A 20,320-nucleotide genomic window follows, 5' to 3' on the forward strand; every position below is an offset into this window, starting at 1 on the left:
CCTCATGGACCTCCAGCTGGAGAATACATTTAAATACGTTAAAACATGTTAAAACATGTTAAAACATGTCCCACTGGGGGTGGTGGTCCGCCATGGCCTTAGCCTCATGGACCTCCAGCTGTAGAACACATTTAAATACGTTAAAACATGTTAAAACACGTCCCACTGGGGGTGGTGGTCGGCCATCGCCTTAGCCTCATGGACCTCCAGCTGGAGAATACATTTAAACACATTTAAATACATTTAAATACATTTAAATACATTTAAACATGTTAAAACATGTTAAAACATGTCCCACTGGGGGTGGTGGTCGGCCATCGCCTTAGCCTCATGGACCTCCAGCTGGAGAATACATTTAAACACATTTAAATACATTTAAATACATTTAAATACATTTAAACATGTTAAAACATGTTAAAACACGTCCCACTGGGGGTGGTGGTCGGCCATCGCCTTAGCCTCATGGACCTCCAGCTGGAGAATACATTTAAACACATTTAAATACATTTAAACACATTTAAATACATTTAAACATGTTAAAACATGTTAAAACATGTCCCACGGTGGTCGGCCATCGCTTTGGCCTCATGGACCTCCAGCTGTATTATGTATAACTGTAAACAACAATGGAAAAAGTATTATTCAAGCTTGCAAAGATAACAACCTGTTGGTTGTGAACAACTTGCATACCATGTCTTACTCCTTTCCTAGTTCCCTAACCTACCGCAAAAGACAGAACTGGATTTCTGGAGTAGACTACTGTTTGATCACTGCCCGTTATATAAAGTGTGTCAGGAGTTTTGAAGTGAACCAAAATATTGAAATGCCATCTGACCATGCCTCTATGTCTGTGGAACTTGTATTCCCTGAAGAAATGATAAATGCAAAGATTTTATTACAGCGTGCTCAGGATTTGTGTATGAGTTCTATTAAGGCTCACCCTGACAAACCCCGATGTATGAAACCAGTGCACTTTACAAATATTGATGTAGAACAGTTTGCTCTTAATATACGTTCACTGGAAACACCTGTCATCACCTTTGGCCAGAACTGGGATGATATGGCTATGTGGTTTGCTGAATCTTTGTATAACTGTGCTGCCCAGAGCAGACTAGTCAGCCCCCTGGCACACAACCCGCCCAGGAACCAGCAAGCACTCCCACCCCGGTGGCAGCGTATATTGGAGTGTGGTGATGCAAAAATGCTATGGAAAGCTATAGATTGGAAGGGGGAGTTGTGCACATCGCCTCGACAAGAGATGCCTTCTGAAAGTGACTTTCAAGAGCATATGGAGAGGCTACTGAACCCTCCTGTCGGTGAGGGAGGAAACCTGCAACATATGGAGGACTATAATGTCACCATGCCACTTACAGATGGTCAGAAGTTCAACATGTAATTGACCGCCAGCTAAAGGCAGGAAAAGGAGCGGGCCCTGATGGTGTGAGCCCAGGTGTTTTCAAGCTTCTGCCAGTAGAATGGGTCACGTTTCTATGTACACTCATGAATTACATATTTCTAACTGGCTATCCAATGAACTGGGCCCCTGCTAAACTGATGACGTTATTTAAGAAGGGTAACCGACTTGATTGTGACAATTATCGGGGCATAAGTGTGATCAATAGTGCAGCAAAAGTATATGACTATGTGCTTAATAACAGACTGATGTGCTGGTATAAGCCATTCAGAGAGCAGGCAGGAGCTCAACCTATAGAAGAAGCAGCATAGAGCACATTGTGGCACTTAGACTTATAATTGAACATTGTGTCAGAAAGAAGCTGAAACTGTATGGTGCCTTTATAGACTTTTCCAAAGCCTATGACAGGGTGCCGAGAGGAAAACTGTTCAAGGTATTGAAGAGCCTGGGGTGTGGCGTTACTATGATCTTGGCCCTGATGTCAATGTACAGTGTGACAACAAGTATCCTGGGATCCACCACAATAACAGCATCCACTGGAGTGAGGCAAGGATCCCCTACATCCTGCTTCCTGTTTGTAATGTTTGTCGACATGCTCATCAGAAAGTTGAAACAATGTGGCGACGAAGGTTTCCTAAAATGGCTCCATGTTTTAATGCTAATGGATGACACTGTCATCCTGGCAACATCAAAGGAACGGCTGACTGAAAAACTGAAATATCTGGAGGAATATTGTGATGAATATGGCATGCTTGTTAATGAAAGTAAAACCACATTTATGGCTATATCGGGATCTGATGAAGACAGGCAACCTATTCAGCTTGCTTCCCTTACAGTGAAGCATTGTGACAGTTATACATATCTTGGAGCCATCTTCACTGCTGATGGAAATGCCCGAAACTCACTTGCCGTACATGCAAAGGAGAAGACAAAGCACCTAAACAAACTGATTATCTTCCTGACCACCAACTATGATGCTCCATTCTGTGTAAAACGTAAGGTTTTTGAGGCTGCTTTCTCATCAGCTATATTGTATGGGTGTGAGGCTTGGTTGAAAATCCCCTTAAAGTCTGTTGAAACTCTCTACATGGCTGGAGTGAACTCCCTACTTGGGGTGAGGGTTACTACCCCTAACTTAACCTGCCTGTTAGAAGCAGGACTGCCTTCAATGAAAGCTTTGGTGAGAGAAAAGCAAGCCCGGTTCTTCACCAACATACAGCAGCGGAGTGGCATGCTTGATGACCCCTTGTGGTATGTTCTGAGAACCAAGTCATGTATTCTCATTTATCTGAGATAATGGAAAAACGAGATCATATTGAGAGTGACCGAAGGGACATGATTCATAAATTACAATCCAAAGAGGGAACAAGATATAAGACGTATACCAAGCCATCAACCCAGATCTATCTGTTCACCCACTCTATACCAGCACCAGCAGTACACCTTACATTGAGGACTATTTGAGGATAACCTTTACACGGTTTCGGTTGTCCGCTCATAGACTGCGTGTGGAAATGGGAAGATGGAGCCGCATACCACCTGAACAGCGGTTTTGCCAATGTGAGACTGGTTTACAAAACGAACAGCACATACTGGTGTGTCCTCTAACCTCACACAAGATATCAGAGAGAAATATGGACATGAGGGTATTGATTTGAGCTCACTCTTTGTGGGCACTAACAGAGAGACTTTGCATATGCTACATGCCTGCCTGTCACTTGTGGAGCAATAGAAAGCTCCTGTTGTAAAGGGTTTCTGTGTATTGTATATTTTAATGTATTGTACCTTTTTTAAGTTTTTGATTCATGGGTTTTTATTATTGTTTGGGCCCAATGTTTTATACATTTGTGTCAATAAAGTAACTAACTAACTAACTAACTATTAAATTGTAGGAGACAAAAAGCTTGTTATGTAATAATAGAATAATCATCAAATAACTGGATCACATTCAACACACACACACACACAGACACACACACACACACACACACACACACACACACACACACACACACACACACACACACAGTACCTTCAGAGGTCTGATCTGGTCCAGTCCCAGGTAGGAGTCACACACACACACACACACACACACAGTGTACCTTCAGAGGTCTGATCTGGTCCAGTCCCAGGTAGGAGTCGGAGCGCAGGATCACAGAGTACTGGTAGTTCCCTGTTTTGGAAGGAGCTGGAAACTTCAGCTCCACCTGGTGGACACACAGGGACACAACAACAACACATGGTTTTTATTTTTACATTGTAATCCCCAAGAAAACAACTGACAGATTACAAACTTGTCCAAAATGCAGCAGCCAGAGTTTTAACTAGAACTAAGATGAGAGAACATATTACTCCAGTTTTGGCTTCACTGCACTGGCTTCCGGTTGTTTTTAGGATTGATTTTAAAATGATTTTACTTGTGTATAAAGCTCTCAATGGTCTTGCACCTTCCTAAGTTCCTACCTACATGACTGCCTGCCTAAATATGTCCCAAACCGCCCCCTAAGGTCTTCCACTGCTGGCCTGCTCGCTTTGCCTAAAAAAATGGCAACTAAAAAATACGGGGAAGCAGCTTTTTGCTTCTACGGGCCGTCGGCATGGAACAAACTCCCACTGTACCTTCGTCAGGCAGCCTCTGTAGACATTTTTAAAGCTCAGCTCAAGACCCACTTCTACAATATTGCTTTTAATTGATCTTTTATTTTTTGTTATTCATGTCCTCACTGTATTGCATTACTGCTTGTTTTTTAATGTCGCTGCCTTGCTTTTCTTTTATTCTCCATTGTTCTGTAAAGCACTTTGAGCTGCATTTCATGTCATGAAAGGTGCTATACAAATAAAGTTTTATTATTATTATTGGGGGATGTTCCTAGAAAACCAGGTCGCGATGACTAACCAATCAGGAAGCAGACAAGGTAAAATCGACCAATGACAAAGCTTCTAGGACCATCTTTGAATTCAGATCGCGGCCCCTTAGATGCTTTCCCCGATTGTCTGTCTGGCAGGCACTTAACAAGCCATCATTAACTGTGTCTGTTAGAGAGAGGGGCAGAGAAGAGTGGCTTTGCTCAACTTGATTTATACTTATATTCTCCACTCTGACGAAGGTACATGTTCAATATATCATGCAGCCTTACTTATTAGCCTATATTTTAAATATATATATTATTATTTTTTGCTTGAGGCAGGCGGGCCACAGAAGACGATCACCAGTTTGACACCCCTGCTCTAAAGGGTCTTACCTCCTCTGTGTCCTTCAGCGTGCAGACGTGGTAAGGCATGGACACCAGCGTCTGCTCCCGGCGGTCGGCGATGTAGAGCCACCACCACTCCTGCTTCTCCTCGGGGAAGTACAGGCTGTAGACGGGGTGCGTGACCTTGGACTTGGTCTCCAGCAGGGCGCGCTCTCGCCTCTGGATGCTCTGCTGCAGCGCCTCCCACTCCTGGAGCAAAGAACAGACACACACAGACACGCACACACACACGCACACACAGACACGGACACACACACACACACGCACGCACACGCACACACACACACACGCACACACACACACACACACACACGCACACACACACACACACACACACGCACACACGCACACACTTCTGTGTTAATGCAGTGGCTCCCAAACCTTTTCACGGCCTCTCCTTCTGCACCATACTCCTTGCTGTTTACCGTTCACAAAGTGCACACACATGCATAGGCTACATAATTAAAGTTGGTAGACGAATGGTATACATTTATTTATGCTCCTTTTTTAAAAGACAAACAAAAAAAGCAACATTTAACAATATGAATAAATTGTTGTAGGCTTAATCGTCAATAAACAAGGCATCGCATCTGCATGATGCATGCATCTGCGTCTACAGTACAGAGGTCCGCCGGTTCTAGTCCAAAACATAAATAAATCCAGTCCAGATCTGAGCAGCCTATACCTATAAAGCCACTGGACGCATGGGCTAAGCCTCTTTTTATTATTAAGGAAGATCAGCATGCATGTCACCGTGTTCTGTTTGTTTGTTGACTTTTCGCTGACGAGAAAACCCTCAAACATGGATAGCACATGGCTAACTTGATAGCCGTAAGCCGTGCCAGTGTGGGGAGATTGGAGGAGGAAGCGGCAGCGGCTGTAAACGTTCTCCCTCCAGGCCAAATGGCCGAAAATGGATTTAATAATGCCAAGTAGGTCTCTGCATTGATACGGTCGACATGTGTTCATCTCGTCTCACTGTCAGCCTGTCACTCGCTTACATTTTGACTACCGCAAAGCTACCGTTGTAGCCAACTAGCCATTGAAGTACAACAGAGAACGGGGACATTGAGGGGGCAGAAAACAGAGCCAGAGCGCTGTTCATGCAGCCTGGAGTGTGACAAGCTGGGCGGCGCAAATAACAGCAATTTTAGGCACGTGGACAACATGACAACTGTTTTAAAGTATCGTACAGTGACAACTACAGTCTCTGTAATGTTTATGTTGTACGATTTCTACAAAACAATGTAAAATAAAGGGATTTAAGTCAAGATCAGAACACGTATTTATTAGTATGCAAATTAACCGTTAAAGCTGATAAGAATATTCGGATGTTTCTTAACGGTCGGCTAACCGGTTAGCCGGTTAACCCCCGACATCCCTAACACACACACACACACACACACACACACACACACCTCTTCGTCGTCGCCTCCCATCTCGTCCACCTCCGTGTCGCTCTGCTTGTCGCTCTCCTCGTCTCTCTCGCTGGGCGTGTCCTTGTTGGCCTCGCCCACCTCGCCCGCCTCGCCCTCGTCTGATTCGCTGCCCTTGTCTGACCCCGCCCCCCCCGCCGCCGCCTCCTCCTCCTCCTCCTTCGATGACGACGCTGCGGCCGCTGCTGCTGCTGCTAGCGCCACCTCCTGGCAGAGACGCGTCAGGACAGGGAAAGAAAAAAAACACATTAGAAAACATCAGTGTTACAAACAAAACTGTGACCCATTATAATTAGCCCTTCGCTAAGTCCCTTCCCCAACCCGTCCTTGTCCAATAGGCACGTTAGCAGCGCTAAGTCCCTCCCCCAACCCGTCCTTGTCCAATAGGCACGTTAGAAAAATCGAAGAACGACTGACATAGAAACATAGCTTTTTCAGAAAACTGTCATTTTCAAACAGACTTTCTTAGAATCTGTTCTCAGGTCAGAATGGGTTAAATAAACTAGAAATACGAGGGAGAAATCTACTTTTAACCCATTATAGTGTTAGCTATTGAAAAATAGCAGATCTACAAGCTCGTAGCACGCCACCGAGTGGCGCGCTACGAGCTTGTAGGTCTGCTATTTTTTTTAACTGTCTAATTTAAGAATGAAAAAAAAATCTGATCTCAGGTCAGAATGCGTTAAAGAACCAACATTCATCTGTGCGTTAGAATCTGATCTCAGGTCAGAATGCGTTAACGACCGGAGGTGAGACCACGCCCCCCAGCGGGAATCGAACCCGGGACCTTCTAGCGGAGCGGCGACGGTGGCGCTGCCGACCGGAAGGAGGCGGGGTCAACTTACGTTTCCTGCCACGTTGCCATTGGCCTGCTTGGCTTTGGAGGCGGGAGGAGGAGGGGGAGGAGCGGGCGTGCTCTTCTTTTTGATTGGCTGTTTCTTCTTCTTGGCCTTGGCTGTCTTCTTTGCTGTTTTTCCTTTCTGCCACACCTTGGTTTTAGACTTACTGGAGTCTGGAGGCTGTGCACACACACACACACACACACACACACACACTTAACATCTTTATTTGTATTCACATTTTACAAGAAATGTCTTGAACACAAACAATAGTGGATCTGCGCAAACTTGAGAAAACTCTCCAACGAGTGCTTCAGGATACAGATCACGGGAACAGAAAGCATCTCCTTCTCCATATATGGCGACCATGCCAATTATTGCAGACACTGAACAGAATTTTGCCGATGCCTGATCAGCTCTCTGCTTATTGGGCATGCCTGCAATCTGCAGGCCCCTCACCACTGATTTATGGACATTACAGAGGCTTCCAAATATGAACACAAGTAGTTTACATCTGTAGCCAAGCTGTATAATAGCATCCTTAAGACGCTGGTACTTATAAGCACCTTGGTAAGGAATGCCTCTTCCAGACTGTGGTCAAATGTACATGCCACTTCCAAAATGGTCACACACACAATTTTGGGCAATATATCGATATTATCGTTTATCGCGATATTTGAAATCAATATCGGTAATATCGTGGAGTATATAAATAATATTGAATACCGATAATACCGCAATATCGTAATTTAATACCGATAATACCCAATATCGTAATTTTACCGTCATGTAAATATGGATTTTCTTTTAAATAAACATCTACATTACTGTATGTGTGTGTCTGTGTGATGAATTTACAAGTAATTCATTTTAAACAACTATAATTTGCTTAAAAACGTAGTGTCCATGCATTGACTGGCACCGACGCTGAATTACGGTGACGAGGCGACAGCAGCGTTGTCGGAAAGCAAACAAAACATGGCTGATAATCGATAATACCGATAATCGCGATATTATTCACGGTATCAATACCGATATCAAAAAATCAATATCGCCCAAGCCTCACACACACACACACATCATTGGAGTCTGGAGATCATTGTAAATCAGTACATTTCTGTTTCCAGCTATTGATGATATTCAGACCGGGGCCATCTAGGTGTGTGTGTGTGTGCGTGTGTGTGTGTGTGTGTGCGTGCGTGCACGTACCCCATCCTCTGTGTGTGTGATTTCCCCGTCTACAGCGGGGCAAGGTGTGACCTCCTGTTCCTTCTCAAACATCTCCTAAACACACACACACACCAGTTACTAGTAGTTTTAACACAGTAATACCATGGTCAGTACACCAGTTACTAGTAGTTTTAACACAGTAATACCATGGTCAGTACACCAGTTACTAGTAGTTTTAACATAGTAATACCATGGTCAGTACACCAGTTACTAGTAGTTTTAACACAGTAATACCATGGTCAGTACACCAGTTACTAGTAGTTTTAACATAGTAATACCATGGTCAGTACACCAGTTACTAGTAGTTTTAACACAGTAATACCATGGTCAGTACACCAGTTACTAGTAGTTTTAACACAGTAATACCATGGTCAGTACACCAGTTACTAGTAGTTTTAACACAGTAATACCATGGTCAGTACACCAGTTACTAGTAGTTTTAACACAGTAATACCATGGTCAGTACACCAGTTACTAGTAGTTTTAACACAGTAATACCATGGTCAGTACACCAGTTACTAGTAGTTTTAACACAGTAATACCATGGTCAGTACACCAGTTACTAGTAGTTTTAACACAGTAACACCGTGGTCAGTACACCAGTTACTAGTAGTTTTAACACAGGAATACCATGGTCAGTACACCAGGTAAATTGACCACCAGGTGTAAACAGGTTAATTGACCCCCAGGTGTAAACAGGTTAATTGACACCCAGGTGTAAACGGGCCAATGAAAGCGTGTCTCACCACCATCCTCTTCCTGTTTAGGGTGACGGTCACCGTGACGATGGATCCTGCTGTGATGTTGTTGCTGTCCTCATCGTCTAGGACTGGAGACAGACAGGCAGACAGACAGACAGACAGACAGACAGACAGACAGGCAGACAGGCAGACAGGCAGACAGACAGACAGACAGACAGACAGACAGACAGACAGACAGACAGACAGACAGACAGACAGAACTTTGTGTGAATAATACTCTCCATGCTTTCCTTTCTACCTGGCTCCATTTTGAGAATGTCATGATGGGCAACGTTTAGCGCGGACATAAGCCTTACAATATTGAATTCACTCTGATGATATATATAAGTTTGAGATATTATTATTATTATGATAAGAGCGCCCCTCACTTCACTTCACAAAAGCCTGGCAGTTTGAAAGAGGATAATTCAAGCTTTCCGTAACAGCTGCCTTGTTGGTGATTTTGACGTTGTTTAAAACAATCACGTGCGTGCGTGCGTGCGTGCGTGCGTGCGTGTGTGTGCGTGTGTGTGCGTGCCCACCTTGTAGTTTGGTTTCCATGGTGATGTGAGGGAAGCTTCCCAGCACCGACATCACCTCGTCGTATTTCTCCTCCCCGAGGAATCTGAGCATGGAGCGACGATCGCTGTCCTTCACACTGACCAGGTCCTGGACCGTCCGTACTTTATACTGTAATAACAGGACACTATAAAACACTGTCCTTCACACTGACCAGGTCCTGGACTGTCCGTACTTTATACTGTAATAACAGAACACTATAAAACACTGTCCTTCACACTGACCAGGTCCTGGACCGTCTGTACTTTATACTGTAATATAGAACACTATAAAACACTGTCCTTCACACTGACCAGGTCCTGGACCGTCTGTACTTTATACTGTAATATAGAACACTATAAAACACTGTCCTTCACACTGACCAGGTCCTGGACTGTCCGTACTTTATACTGTAATAACAGAACACTATAAAACACTGTCCTTCACACTGACCAGGTCCTGGACTGTCCGTACTTTATACTGTAATAACAGAACACTATAAAACACTGTCCTTCACACTGACCAGGTCCTGGACCGTCCGTACTTTATACTGTAATAACAGAACACTATAAAACACTGTCCTTCACACTGACCAGGTCCTGGACCGTCTGTACTTTATACTGTAATAACAGAACACTATAAAACACTGTCCTTCACACTGACCAGGTCCTGGACCGTCTGTACTTTATACTGTAATAACAGAACACTATAAAACACTGTCCTTCACACTGACCAGGTCCTGGACCGTCTGTACTTTATACTGTAATAACAGAACACTATAAAACACTGTCCTTCACACTGACCAGGTCCTGGACCGTCCGTACTTTATACTGTAATATAGAACACTATAAAACACTGTCCTTCACACTGAGCCACACACACACACACACACACACACACACACACACACACCTTCTTGGAGATGCAGTATCGGAGGTGTTCCTCCTCAAAGTGAGGCAGCTGCAGCAGAGGAGACTTGGTCTCCTGGAGACCCTGGACGATCATCTGGGTGAGCTTCATACAGTTCTCTATGGAGACCAGGCGAGGGGCGTGGAACCCTGCACGCACACACACACACACGCACGCACACACACACACACACACACACACACACACACACACACCATGGTCAGACAAAATAAACACTACACTTTAGAAACAAGACCAAATAAACAACTACACTTTAGAAACAAGACCAAATAAACAACTACTGTGTGTGTGTGTGTGTGTGTGTGTGTGTGTGTGTGTGTGTGTCTGTGTGTTAGCTTGCATTTTAGAGTGTGCACGCGTGTGTGTGTGAGTGTGCGTGTGAGTGTGCGTGCCGTGCGTGCGCATGTGTGTACCTCCTCTGCTATTGGCCATCATGGTCAGCTGACAGCCCACGTTCACCATCTCCTGAAGAAGTGCTGGACTCTTCCTCACCACAAACCTTTGATCTGGAGACACACGCACACACACACACACACACACACACACACACACACACACACACACACATAAACCTTTGGTCTGGAAGGGAGACAACAACTACATACATTAAATACATGAGGTACAATTATTTAATTCCTGAGAACCAAGATGACTGGAGAGAGAGAGAGAGAGAGAGAGAGAGAGAGAGAGAGAGAGAGAGAGAGAGAGAGAGAGAGAGAGAGAGAGAGAGAGAGGGAGAGAGAGCGCGAGAGAGATAGATAGATAGATAGAGAGAGAGGACATATTCGGTATTTTAGTCCGGGTCATTTTGTAGTCCTACGTTACGTCCGGGGTCATTTTGTAGTCCTACATTACGTCCGGGGTCATTTTGTAGTCCTACGTTACGTCCGGGGTCATTTTGTAGTCCTACATTACGTCCGGGGTCATTTTGTAGTCCTACATTACGTCCGGGGTCATTTTGTAGTCCTACGTTACGTCCGGGGTCATTTTGTAGTCCTACGTTACGTCCGGGGTCATTTTGTAGTCCAGGACTCTGGCCTGGCCTTCAGACTGTACCTTCGTCTATGTGGTCGGACAGCTCCATGCGGGCCAGGTGAGCCAGAACCAGGACTCGGGCCTTCAGACTGTACGGGTAGCAGAACGGAGGCTCCTTCTTCTTCACGTTGATGTTCCCCAGCTCCCGGATCAGCTGCAGGACGGAAGGAACACACCTTTACATTTCTCTATTTGAGTCCACATTCATAAAATACATTATGAAGGAACACACCTTTACATTTCTCTATTTGAGTCCACATTTATAAAATACATTATGAAGGAACACACCTTTACATTTCTCTATTTGAGTCCACATTTATAAAATACATTATGAAGGAACACACCTTTACATTTCTCTATTTGAGTCCACATTTATAAAATACATTATGAAGGAACACAAATATTTTCAGTTGCTTCTGATATACCACGCACTCGAAACATCACGTGTCTCAGTGCTGGAGTCCAAACAAGCCCTAAATGTACAGAATATAGGCAACACATTCACAGCAAACATTGGTCACTTCAGTCTGTCATATTATTACCAACACCGAAAGTAAATCATGGGTAGAAAAAGCACCTTCTCCTCCAAATAGACCGACTGCCTATAATGGAGGAGATTGAACAGTATGTTGCGAGCTGCTTTGCCTTACACTTGGACAGCCCTATAATCCTCAAGCCTCTGACCACTAGCCTGTGGACATCATGGCCCAGGCTGCCAAATATAAAAACAATGAGCTGACACGTATATCCCAGTTGTATAATGGCCTGTACTAATGGTTGATATTTTTACTTGTTTAGTAAGGAAAGCTTCCTCTAAACTTGAATCAAAAGCACAGCCAACTTCCAATAGAAAAACCTCTCTCTCACACACACACACACACACACACACACACACACACACACACACACACACACACACACACACACACACACACACACACACACACACACACGCGCAAACAGCTTGCGGATCAACTGCACGTCAGGAAGGAAGCCAACAGTGGTGACATGCTAGATGTAAGGACATTGAAATAACACAATTTTAGGCCTGACGTCGAAATAAATAAATAAAATCCTGACAGTTTTTTTTCTGAAATACCTCATGTTTCTGTATCAGTGGTGTTCAATATTTATTATAATAATACCTCATGTTTCTGTATCAGTGGTGTTCAATATTTCATGTCAAGGACTCCAAAAAAAATACATGTATTTGGCCGCCAAACCCAACAGATAAAAACTAGACTAAAATGTCAGGAAGGGGACCAGTGGACCAAGAGATCCAGTAGAAGTAACTTTACACTTGGTTGGCATGCTGAAAATAGCAGATCTACAAGCTCACAATGCTTGTAGATCTGCTATTTTAATTTAAACACGACTGAAGATGAAATTAAATTGTACTCAAAAGACTCCACCATGGCCCGTAGCACTTACCCTAGCCTAGCCCCTTAGATAGCACTTTATGTAGACTTAGATAGTATTTTAGACAGACTTATAGCTCGTTACGTAGACAGCACTAGAATTGCATTTTATGTAGTCATAGCACTTTATAGTACACATGTATATTGTATAATATATAATATAGTATAGTATGTATAGTTGACATAGAGACTCCACTGTTACGTTCTTAGTTTATACATGATTCATGATAACTACTTTTTATATATGTGATGTATGACATGCTTTTGTTTCTGCTTAAATGTAAGTCGCTCTGGATCAAGAGCGTCTGATAAATGCCTAAATTATACTTCAGGTAGATTACATTGAATAGTAACACAACAATAATAATAATATTAATAATATCCTAAATATATCCGTATGTGGGTTTTTTTATGTGTAACTTCAACTGCTGTCCTTAAGTTCTCTTATTGTGCATTACTAGAATTTCGCCGGCCTTTGGCCGGCGAATCCTAGTTACATTGCAGCGCAATATGGGAAGAAGGAAATTGCGGGAGTTGACAGAATTATTATAATAACAGAAAGTGTTTTTTATTTCTCATAAATACGCAAACATGGTGAAACAACTACAGTCACAGAGAGCAGTGCCAAGGTAGCTGCTGCCTGCTAACGATGCAAACAACAGCCTTGCCTGTCGTGTGTGTGTGTGTGTGTGTGTGTGTGTGTGGGGGGGATAGCACTAATTTGCGACATTTTACTGTGTCATAAATATTTACATCTGTAGCCTATATTGTGATTACATTTGACCGTACATTTGACTCTTGTGTTATATTCTTGTGAAATATTCAGTAAAGTATTGTGGTGAAATATTCACCCCAAGTTGATAAGATATGCAGAGAATATAATACCAAGAACCCCCAGTTTGAAATGCATTAGGCCACAGACCCCCATTTGATACCATTTGCTCTCTGGGAAAATCAGGGTCCATTTGGTTCCATTTGTATGCTCTTGGAGTATGATGACTGTGCTAACAGTATTATCATAAAATATGTCTCAGTTTGAAGATTTAAAAAAACATATTTCATATGTGTGAGCTTGTAAAGTAGAACGTTCAACCTAGAGACAGTGTTGCCAAGTCTGATCATTATAAGCTACTTTGGACTTGTTTATCTATTGGTAGTCCTTGACATGGAAATGTTTGAGTTCCACTGCTCTGAAACAACACTAGACAACAAAGTTTGACAGTCAACACTATAATTGATTATTTTAAGACTAATTTCCGGACCATTTCTGATTTACCTACTTTGAACTGGCCTCTTAACATTTTTATAGACCTGGTTGCTTGTTTCACTCTCACATCCACGGTATGTGGCAACCCTGGTCCCTGGTTTGTTTTGGTTTGCGTGTGGATGTTTTTTTGTGTTGCTTTAGCATCTTTAGCACAGTAGCTATCAGAGGCTGCAGCTAGGGATGCTCCGATCACGTTTTTGGGGGCCGATCCCGATCACCGATCTTTTTTAAAAAGATCGGCCGATTCCGATCCCGATCTTTTTTAATATTTTTTTTAATTTAATTTTTAATTTTTAATTTTTAATTTTTTTACTTATCAAAAAACCTGGCAACCCGCGCCCGCGGTCATTTTCCGCTAGCCTGAGCGGAGCTCCCTAGCCTGCTGGAGGGGCTCCCATCATCCCATGCACCCTCGAGAGAAAAAATAAGGAAAATAAATGCAGCCTTGAGCCTACCAAATATGTTGTGGTCTTGTGGAGCTGCTTGATCACCTCCTCCCCCTCTTTTCCCCAAAAAGCCAATCCCAATAAATCCAAAAGTAGTGTGATTCTGTGTGCCTCAGCCTAATTACAAACGGATAAACTATCAGTCTTATCCGAAATCTGTCAATCTTTGTCAACTCAACACGTGTTGACAACGCATTGTAAACAGAAACAGAAGCTGTGTGTCACACCAAAAGTGGTGACTTATAGAATTCTGTAGCCTACATTAGAATCATCACACGATCCTCACCCCTACACAGCTGCAGTGACGGATTAACGTCACTGAAAACTTTCATAATAGCAATTCAATTAATTTACTCACGAGTGCTGAAATCGTGAAATGGAGGATGTAAGAACACACTTTTGTTCCATTAGAGCAGGGTAAATATGAAGTTTTGTGCCACGGTCTTGTGTTTATATTCCTTGTACATAGGCTGTATGTTGTCGTAACAACACACGTTGTGTGTCTGAGTGAGGGGGCCTTCGATTGAACAAAGGGGGCTTCTGACTGTGTCGCTTACTCGCCTCCCCTCTGTCAGAGGAGGAAGCGACGTGCAGCCGTCGGGAACCCCCCCAAACCGACTGCCCCCCCGCCCTCCCGAAAACCGTGATGCATAGGCTCATCTTACTGGCTGGCTGCAACATGCACATTTCTAAGAAAGTTGTGTCAGGCCAGGGCACACTACTTGTCTAACAATTTGGATTATAGTTAGCACTTAGCTCCCTTTGCTAACTACTGGACTGGAGATGATGAGCTCTCTCCCTTTCTCTCCGTCTCCCTCCCTCGCTGGGGTGAAGACGTGCGTGCTCTTTCTCGCTCTCTCTCTCTCTCTTTTCTCTCTCTCTCCCCCCTCCCTCCCTGGGGTGTGTGTGTGTGTGTGTGTGTGTGTGTGTGTGTGGGGGGGGGGGGGGTATTCGTTGCGCTGCCAGTGCTATACTTCTCCATTAAGCGGTGCAGGACCGAGAAAGTGACACATTATTTTTGGATGTAAACGGCGCAGATTTTTGCATCCCTAGCTGCAGCAGCTGCTGCTGTCATGAAAACGCAAGTTTCTGTCCCAGAAGCTCACGTTCGGTCTGCGCACACTGTACGTTGCTAAACTTGCTATGGCAACCTGTCATCAAATGCTGCTAACGTTGTGGTCAGCACTGTTAGCATGTGTGCTATCAGGCAAAAGCTGAGATAGATATAAAACTACTGGCCAAAATGTCATACAAAACACAACACCTAAAATCGGAATGTGATTGTGACCTACAGACCATCATGATTTGCTTGCTGGACCTATAATTAATTTATTTGCATGAAATTGCCACTCGCCCATATAAATAAAAAGCAAGATGGCTGCCGATTGCGAGTGGAGAGACCCGAGAGACGGAGAGAGTAGTGACGTGTGAGCCGGGGGCGGGCCTCTGACAACAGCATGAACACAGGGCAGTGTTGCCAGGTTTGCGAATTGTAAGCGAGTTGTAGTGTGTGTAAGTAGCCTGGTTAAAAGGCCTTGTTTCTGCCCCTGTGGGGCAACAGCAGTTTCTGTCGACCAGTTTCTGTCCACCGCTTTTGGCACGTGACCAACTTGACAAATGTTAAAATAGATGGAAAGCCCTGTTGCATTTATGACTGTGTCCAGGAGGGGGCATCGCAGGACAACTAGACAATGTTGTAATGTGTTAACCCATTCTGGGCAGGAACCCCTTTTGGTGTTTTAAAGCATTATGTCATGCTTTAGCTGTTGAAAGACAGCAGATCTACAAGCTCATAGCGACCCCGGGGCAGACCAAGGACCACGTCCCACTGGGAGGAGACCCCGGGGCAGACCAAGGACCACGTCCCACTGGGAGGAAGTCACTGATGTTGCTCTGGAGGAGAGGGAAGTCTGGAGCTCTCTGGTGGAGCTGTTGCCCTCCGCGACCCGACTACGGATAAGCGGTTGAAGGTGGATGGATGGATGTAGTATTCTTACCTGTGGTACTTCTATGTTGTCCGTGGGTCTGATGGATGTAGTATTCTTACCTGTGGTACTTCTATGTTGTCCGTGGGTCTGATGGATGTAGTATTCTTACCTGTGGTACTTCTATGTTGTCCGTGGGTCTGATGGATGTAGTATTCTTACCTGTGGTACTTCTATGTTGTCCGTGGGTCTGATGGATGTAGTATTCTTACCTGTGGTACTTCTATGTTGTCCGTGGGTCTGATGGATGTAGTATTCTTACCTGTGGTACTTCTATGTTGTCCGTGGGTCTGATGGATGTAGTATTCTTACCTGTGGTACTTCTATGTTGTCCGTGGGTCTGATGGATGTAGTATTCTTACCTGTGGTACTTCTATGTTGTCCGTGGGTCTGATGGATGTAGTATTCTTACCTGTGGTACTTCTATGTTGTCCGTGGGTCTGATGGATGTAGTATTCTTACCTGTGGTACTTCTATGTTGTCCGTGGGTCTGATGGATGTAGTATTCTTACCTGTGGTACTTCTATGTTGTCCGTGGGTCTGATGGTAGCTTCTTTATTGCTACGTGGGTCGAACTCGAAGGCCGCCGTCAGGACCATGGCTAACCCTGGGGGTCACACAGAGGTCACAGAGAGGTCACAGATAGGTCACAGAGAGGTCACGGTGAGGTGAGACAGAGCCGTGGTATAATATAATCTACTAGGTTACTGTATCGTTTACATCAATCATTGCTTCTCAAACCCACAAAAGAACAGACATACAAACAATCGACATGCCGCTCGATGGCTGCTCGGTCATCATGTAACTACAGTATAGCCTACAGTGGACTGTATCACTGCTCTGTAATCATGTAACTACAGTATAGCCTACAGTGGACTGTATCACTGCTCGGTCATCATGTAACTACAGTATAGCCTACAGTGGACTGTAACACTGCTCGGTCATCATGTAACTACAGTATAGCCTACAGTGGACTGTATCACTGCTCTGTCATCATGTAACTACAGTATAGCCTACAGTGGACTGTAACACTGCTCGGTCATCATGTAACTACAGTATAGCCTACAGTGGACTGTATCACTGCTCTGTCATCATGTAACTACAGTATAGCCTACAGTGGACTGTATCACTGCTCTGTCATCATGTAACTACAGTATAGCCTACAGTGGACTGTAACACTGCTCTGTCATCATGTAACTACAGTATAGCCTACAGTGGACTGTATCACTGCTCTGTCATCATGTAACTACAGTATAGCCTACAGTGGACTGCAACACTGCTCTGTCATCATGTAACTACAGTATAGCCTACAGTGGACTGTAACACTGCTCTGTCATCATGTAACTACAGTATAGCCTACAGTGGACTGTAACACTGCTCTGTCATCATGTAACTACAGTATAGCCTACAGTGGACTGTATCACTGCTCTGTCATCATGTAACTACAGTATAGCCTACAGTGGACTGTATCACTGCTCTGTCTTCATGTAACTACAGTATAGCCTACAGTGGACTGTAACACTGCTCTGTCATCATGTAACTACAGTATAGCCTACAGTGGACTGTAACACTGCTCTGTCATCATGTAACTACAGTATAGCCTACAGTGGACTGTAACACTGCTCTGTCATCATGTAACTACAGTATAGCCTACAGTGGACTGTAACACTGCTCTGTCATCATGTAACTACAGTATAGCCTACAGTGGACTGTAACACTGCTCTGTCATCATGTAACTACAGTATAGCCTGCAGTGGACTGTATCACTGCTCGGTCATCATGTAACTACAGTATAGCCTGCAGTGGACTGTAACACTGCTCTGTCATCATGTAACTACAGTATAGCCTACAGTGGACTGTAACACTGCTCGGTCATCATGTAACTACAGTATAGCCTACAGTGGACTGTATCACTGCTCTGTCATCATGTAACTACAGTATAGCCTACAGTGGACTGTATCACTGCTCGGTCATCATGTAACTACAGTATAGCCTACAGTGGACTGTAACACTGCTCTGTCATCATGTAACTACAGTATAGCCTACAGTGGACTGTAACACTGCTCTGTCATCATGTAACTACAGTATAGCCTACAGTGGGGTAACCGGGAGTCCCTGGGGGTCTGTGGGGTTCCCTGGGGGTCTCTGGGGGTCCGTGGGGGTCCCTGGGGGTCTGTGGGGGTCCCTGGGGGTCCCTGGGGGTCTGTGGGGTTCCCTGGGGGTCTCTGGGGGTCTGTGGGGTTCCCTGGAGGTCTCTGGGGGTCTGTGGGGGTCCCTGGGGGTCTGTGGGTTAGGGTTAGGGTTAGGGGGTCTGGGGGTCTGTGGGACTTACGTTTCATGTTCATATTGGGCGTCTTGTACATGAAGTGCATGAACAGCTGAGTGGTGTTGATCAGGATCTGGTCTCCACTGTAGCGAATGGACCGGTACCACCATGTCCCCTGGTAGAGAGACATAGAGACACAGAGAGAGAGAGAGAGAGAGAGAGAGAGAGAGAGAGAATATTTTTCAACAGAATTCCATACATAAAAGAAAGAAAAGTCTAAGGAATTCAGCACATCTGTATGAATGAATGAATGAATGGATGAATATATCCATCCATCTACTGTGTGTACAACAGCACATCTGGATGAATGAATGAATGGATGAATATATCCATCCATCTACTGTGTGTACAACAGCACATCTGCAAGGCTGGCAACACGTCGCTATTGAAGACGTGTTACTTTTCACTGACTTTGTGTTTTTGGGGAAGCACGAGATGTGACGTTAAGAGACGACTCACCACGACCACCGGGAGGATGACCATGAAGGCTAGACCGTACACCAGCAGCACCTGGAACACAATGTGATCACTATTAAACACAATGTGATCACTATTAAAACACTTTTAGTGCCGGAAGTGCATCAAAATAGGAGCTCTGGGGTGCCGGAGTTGTCTGATCGCTTTTACTCTGAAAGCCATGAACCGGAAACACTTTCCTAAAAAAGTTGACTTAAAACAAATTGACCTAACATCCCCGATCATTTTAATTTATACGATATATGATCCAAAAAGCGTTCATATTTTGCGGGAGAGACGGATGAGGAGCAGAAATGAAGCGCCAGCATATCGATCCATTCATCACCACGGAGAGCGCCCTGGATGAGGAGATACGAGTCATTCTTTCCGCCGCGCTAACATGGGAGTCAATGACAAGCTAATAGTTGCACAGAGCGTTGGCATACGGCAAGAGAAAAGCGAAATGCCAAAATAAATAATAAGAAAAATTCTGAATATTCTTATCTCGCCCCGTATCATTGAGGATGCGCTAGGACGTACAGGTTCGTCCATTGTACCTCTCGCTTCTAATCCTTAAAACGTACAAAATGTAAAAGAAAAAAGTGTTAAACACAATGACACCTCTCTGAACCAAAATAATATATTTAATCAGCCGCCAACCCGCATCTTAAAATATGTTGTTCCAGGAACCCCTCAGAAGAAAAGATTTGAGTTAAAATGTTCTCTGTAATAATATATATATTCAAAGATTTGAGGCACATTTTCACGACAGACCTACAAGTTCATAGTGATAGATAGCATTTTATACAGACTTATAGCAGGTTATGTAGACGGCACTAGAATTGCATGTCATGTATTTTATAGTATATATGTATAGTATAGTTTATATGTATAGTTTCATTATATAGATACTCCACTGTTACGAGAGAGAGAGAGGGGAGTTGCACCACTCAGTTCACACGGGTGTGATTTTTATTATTATTACA

At 44.1% G+C, this 20,320-nt stretch overlaps 1 protein-coding gene across 1 annotated transcript in view; it reads right to left on the bottom strand.

Moving 5' to 3' along the window:
* Positions 1-20,320, bottom strand: part of sec63 (SEC63 homolog, protein translocation regulator) — a 31,393-nt gene that overhangs the window by 1,108 nt on the left and 9,965 nt on the right. The window contains exons 7-19 of the mRNA XM_080791210.1: positions 19,338-19,388; positions 18,885-18,993; positions 17,065-17,159; positions 11,458-11,590; positions 10,815-10,907; positions 10,384-10,529; positions 9,456-9,603; positions 8,920-9,002; positions 8,153-8,227; positions 6,950-7,123; positions 6,087-6,311; positions 4,657-4,857; positions 3,517-3,621 (exon numbers count right to left, since the gene is read on the bottom strand). Of these exons, the coding sequence (XP_080647336.1) occupies positions 3,517-3,621; positions 4,657-4,857; positions 6,087-6,311; positions 6,950-7,123; positions 8,153-8,227; positions 8,920-9,002; positions 9,456-9,603; positions 10,384-10,529; positions 10,815-10,907; positions 11,458-11,590; positions 17,065-17,159; positions 18,885-18,993; positions 19,338-19,388 (1,638 nt within the window). The remainder of the gene's footprint in view (positions 1-3,516; positions 3,622-4,656; positions 4,858-6,086; positions 6,312-6,949; positions 7,124-8,152; positions 8,228-8,919; positions 9,003-9,455; positions 9,604-10,383; positions 10,530-10,814; positions 10,908-11,457; positions 11,591-17,064; positions 17,160-18,884; positions 18,994-19,337; positions 19,389-20,320) is intronic.

Source organism: Protomyctophum bolini (assembly GCF_963924005.1).
Source record: "Protomyctophum bolini genome assembly, chromosome: 19".
Classification (NCBI taxonomy): domain Eukaryota; kingdom Metazoa; phylum Chordata; class Actinopteri; order Myctophiformes; family Myctophidae; genus Protomyctophum; species Protomyctophum bolini.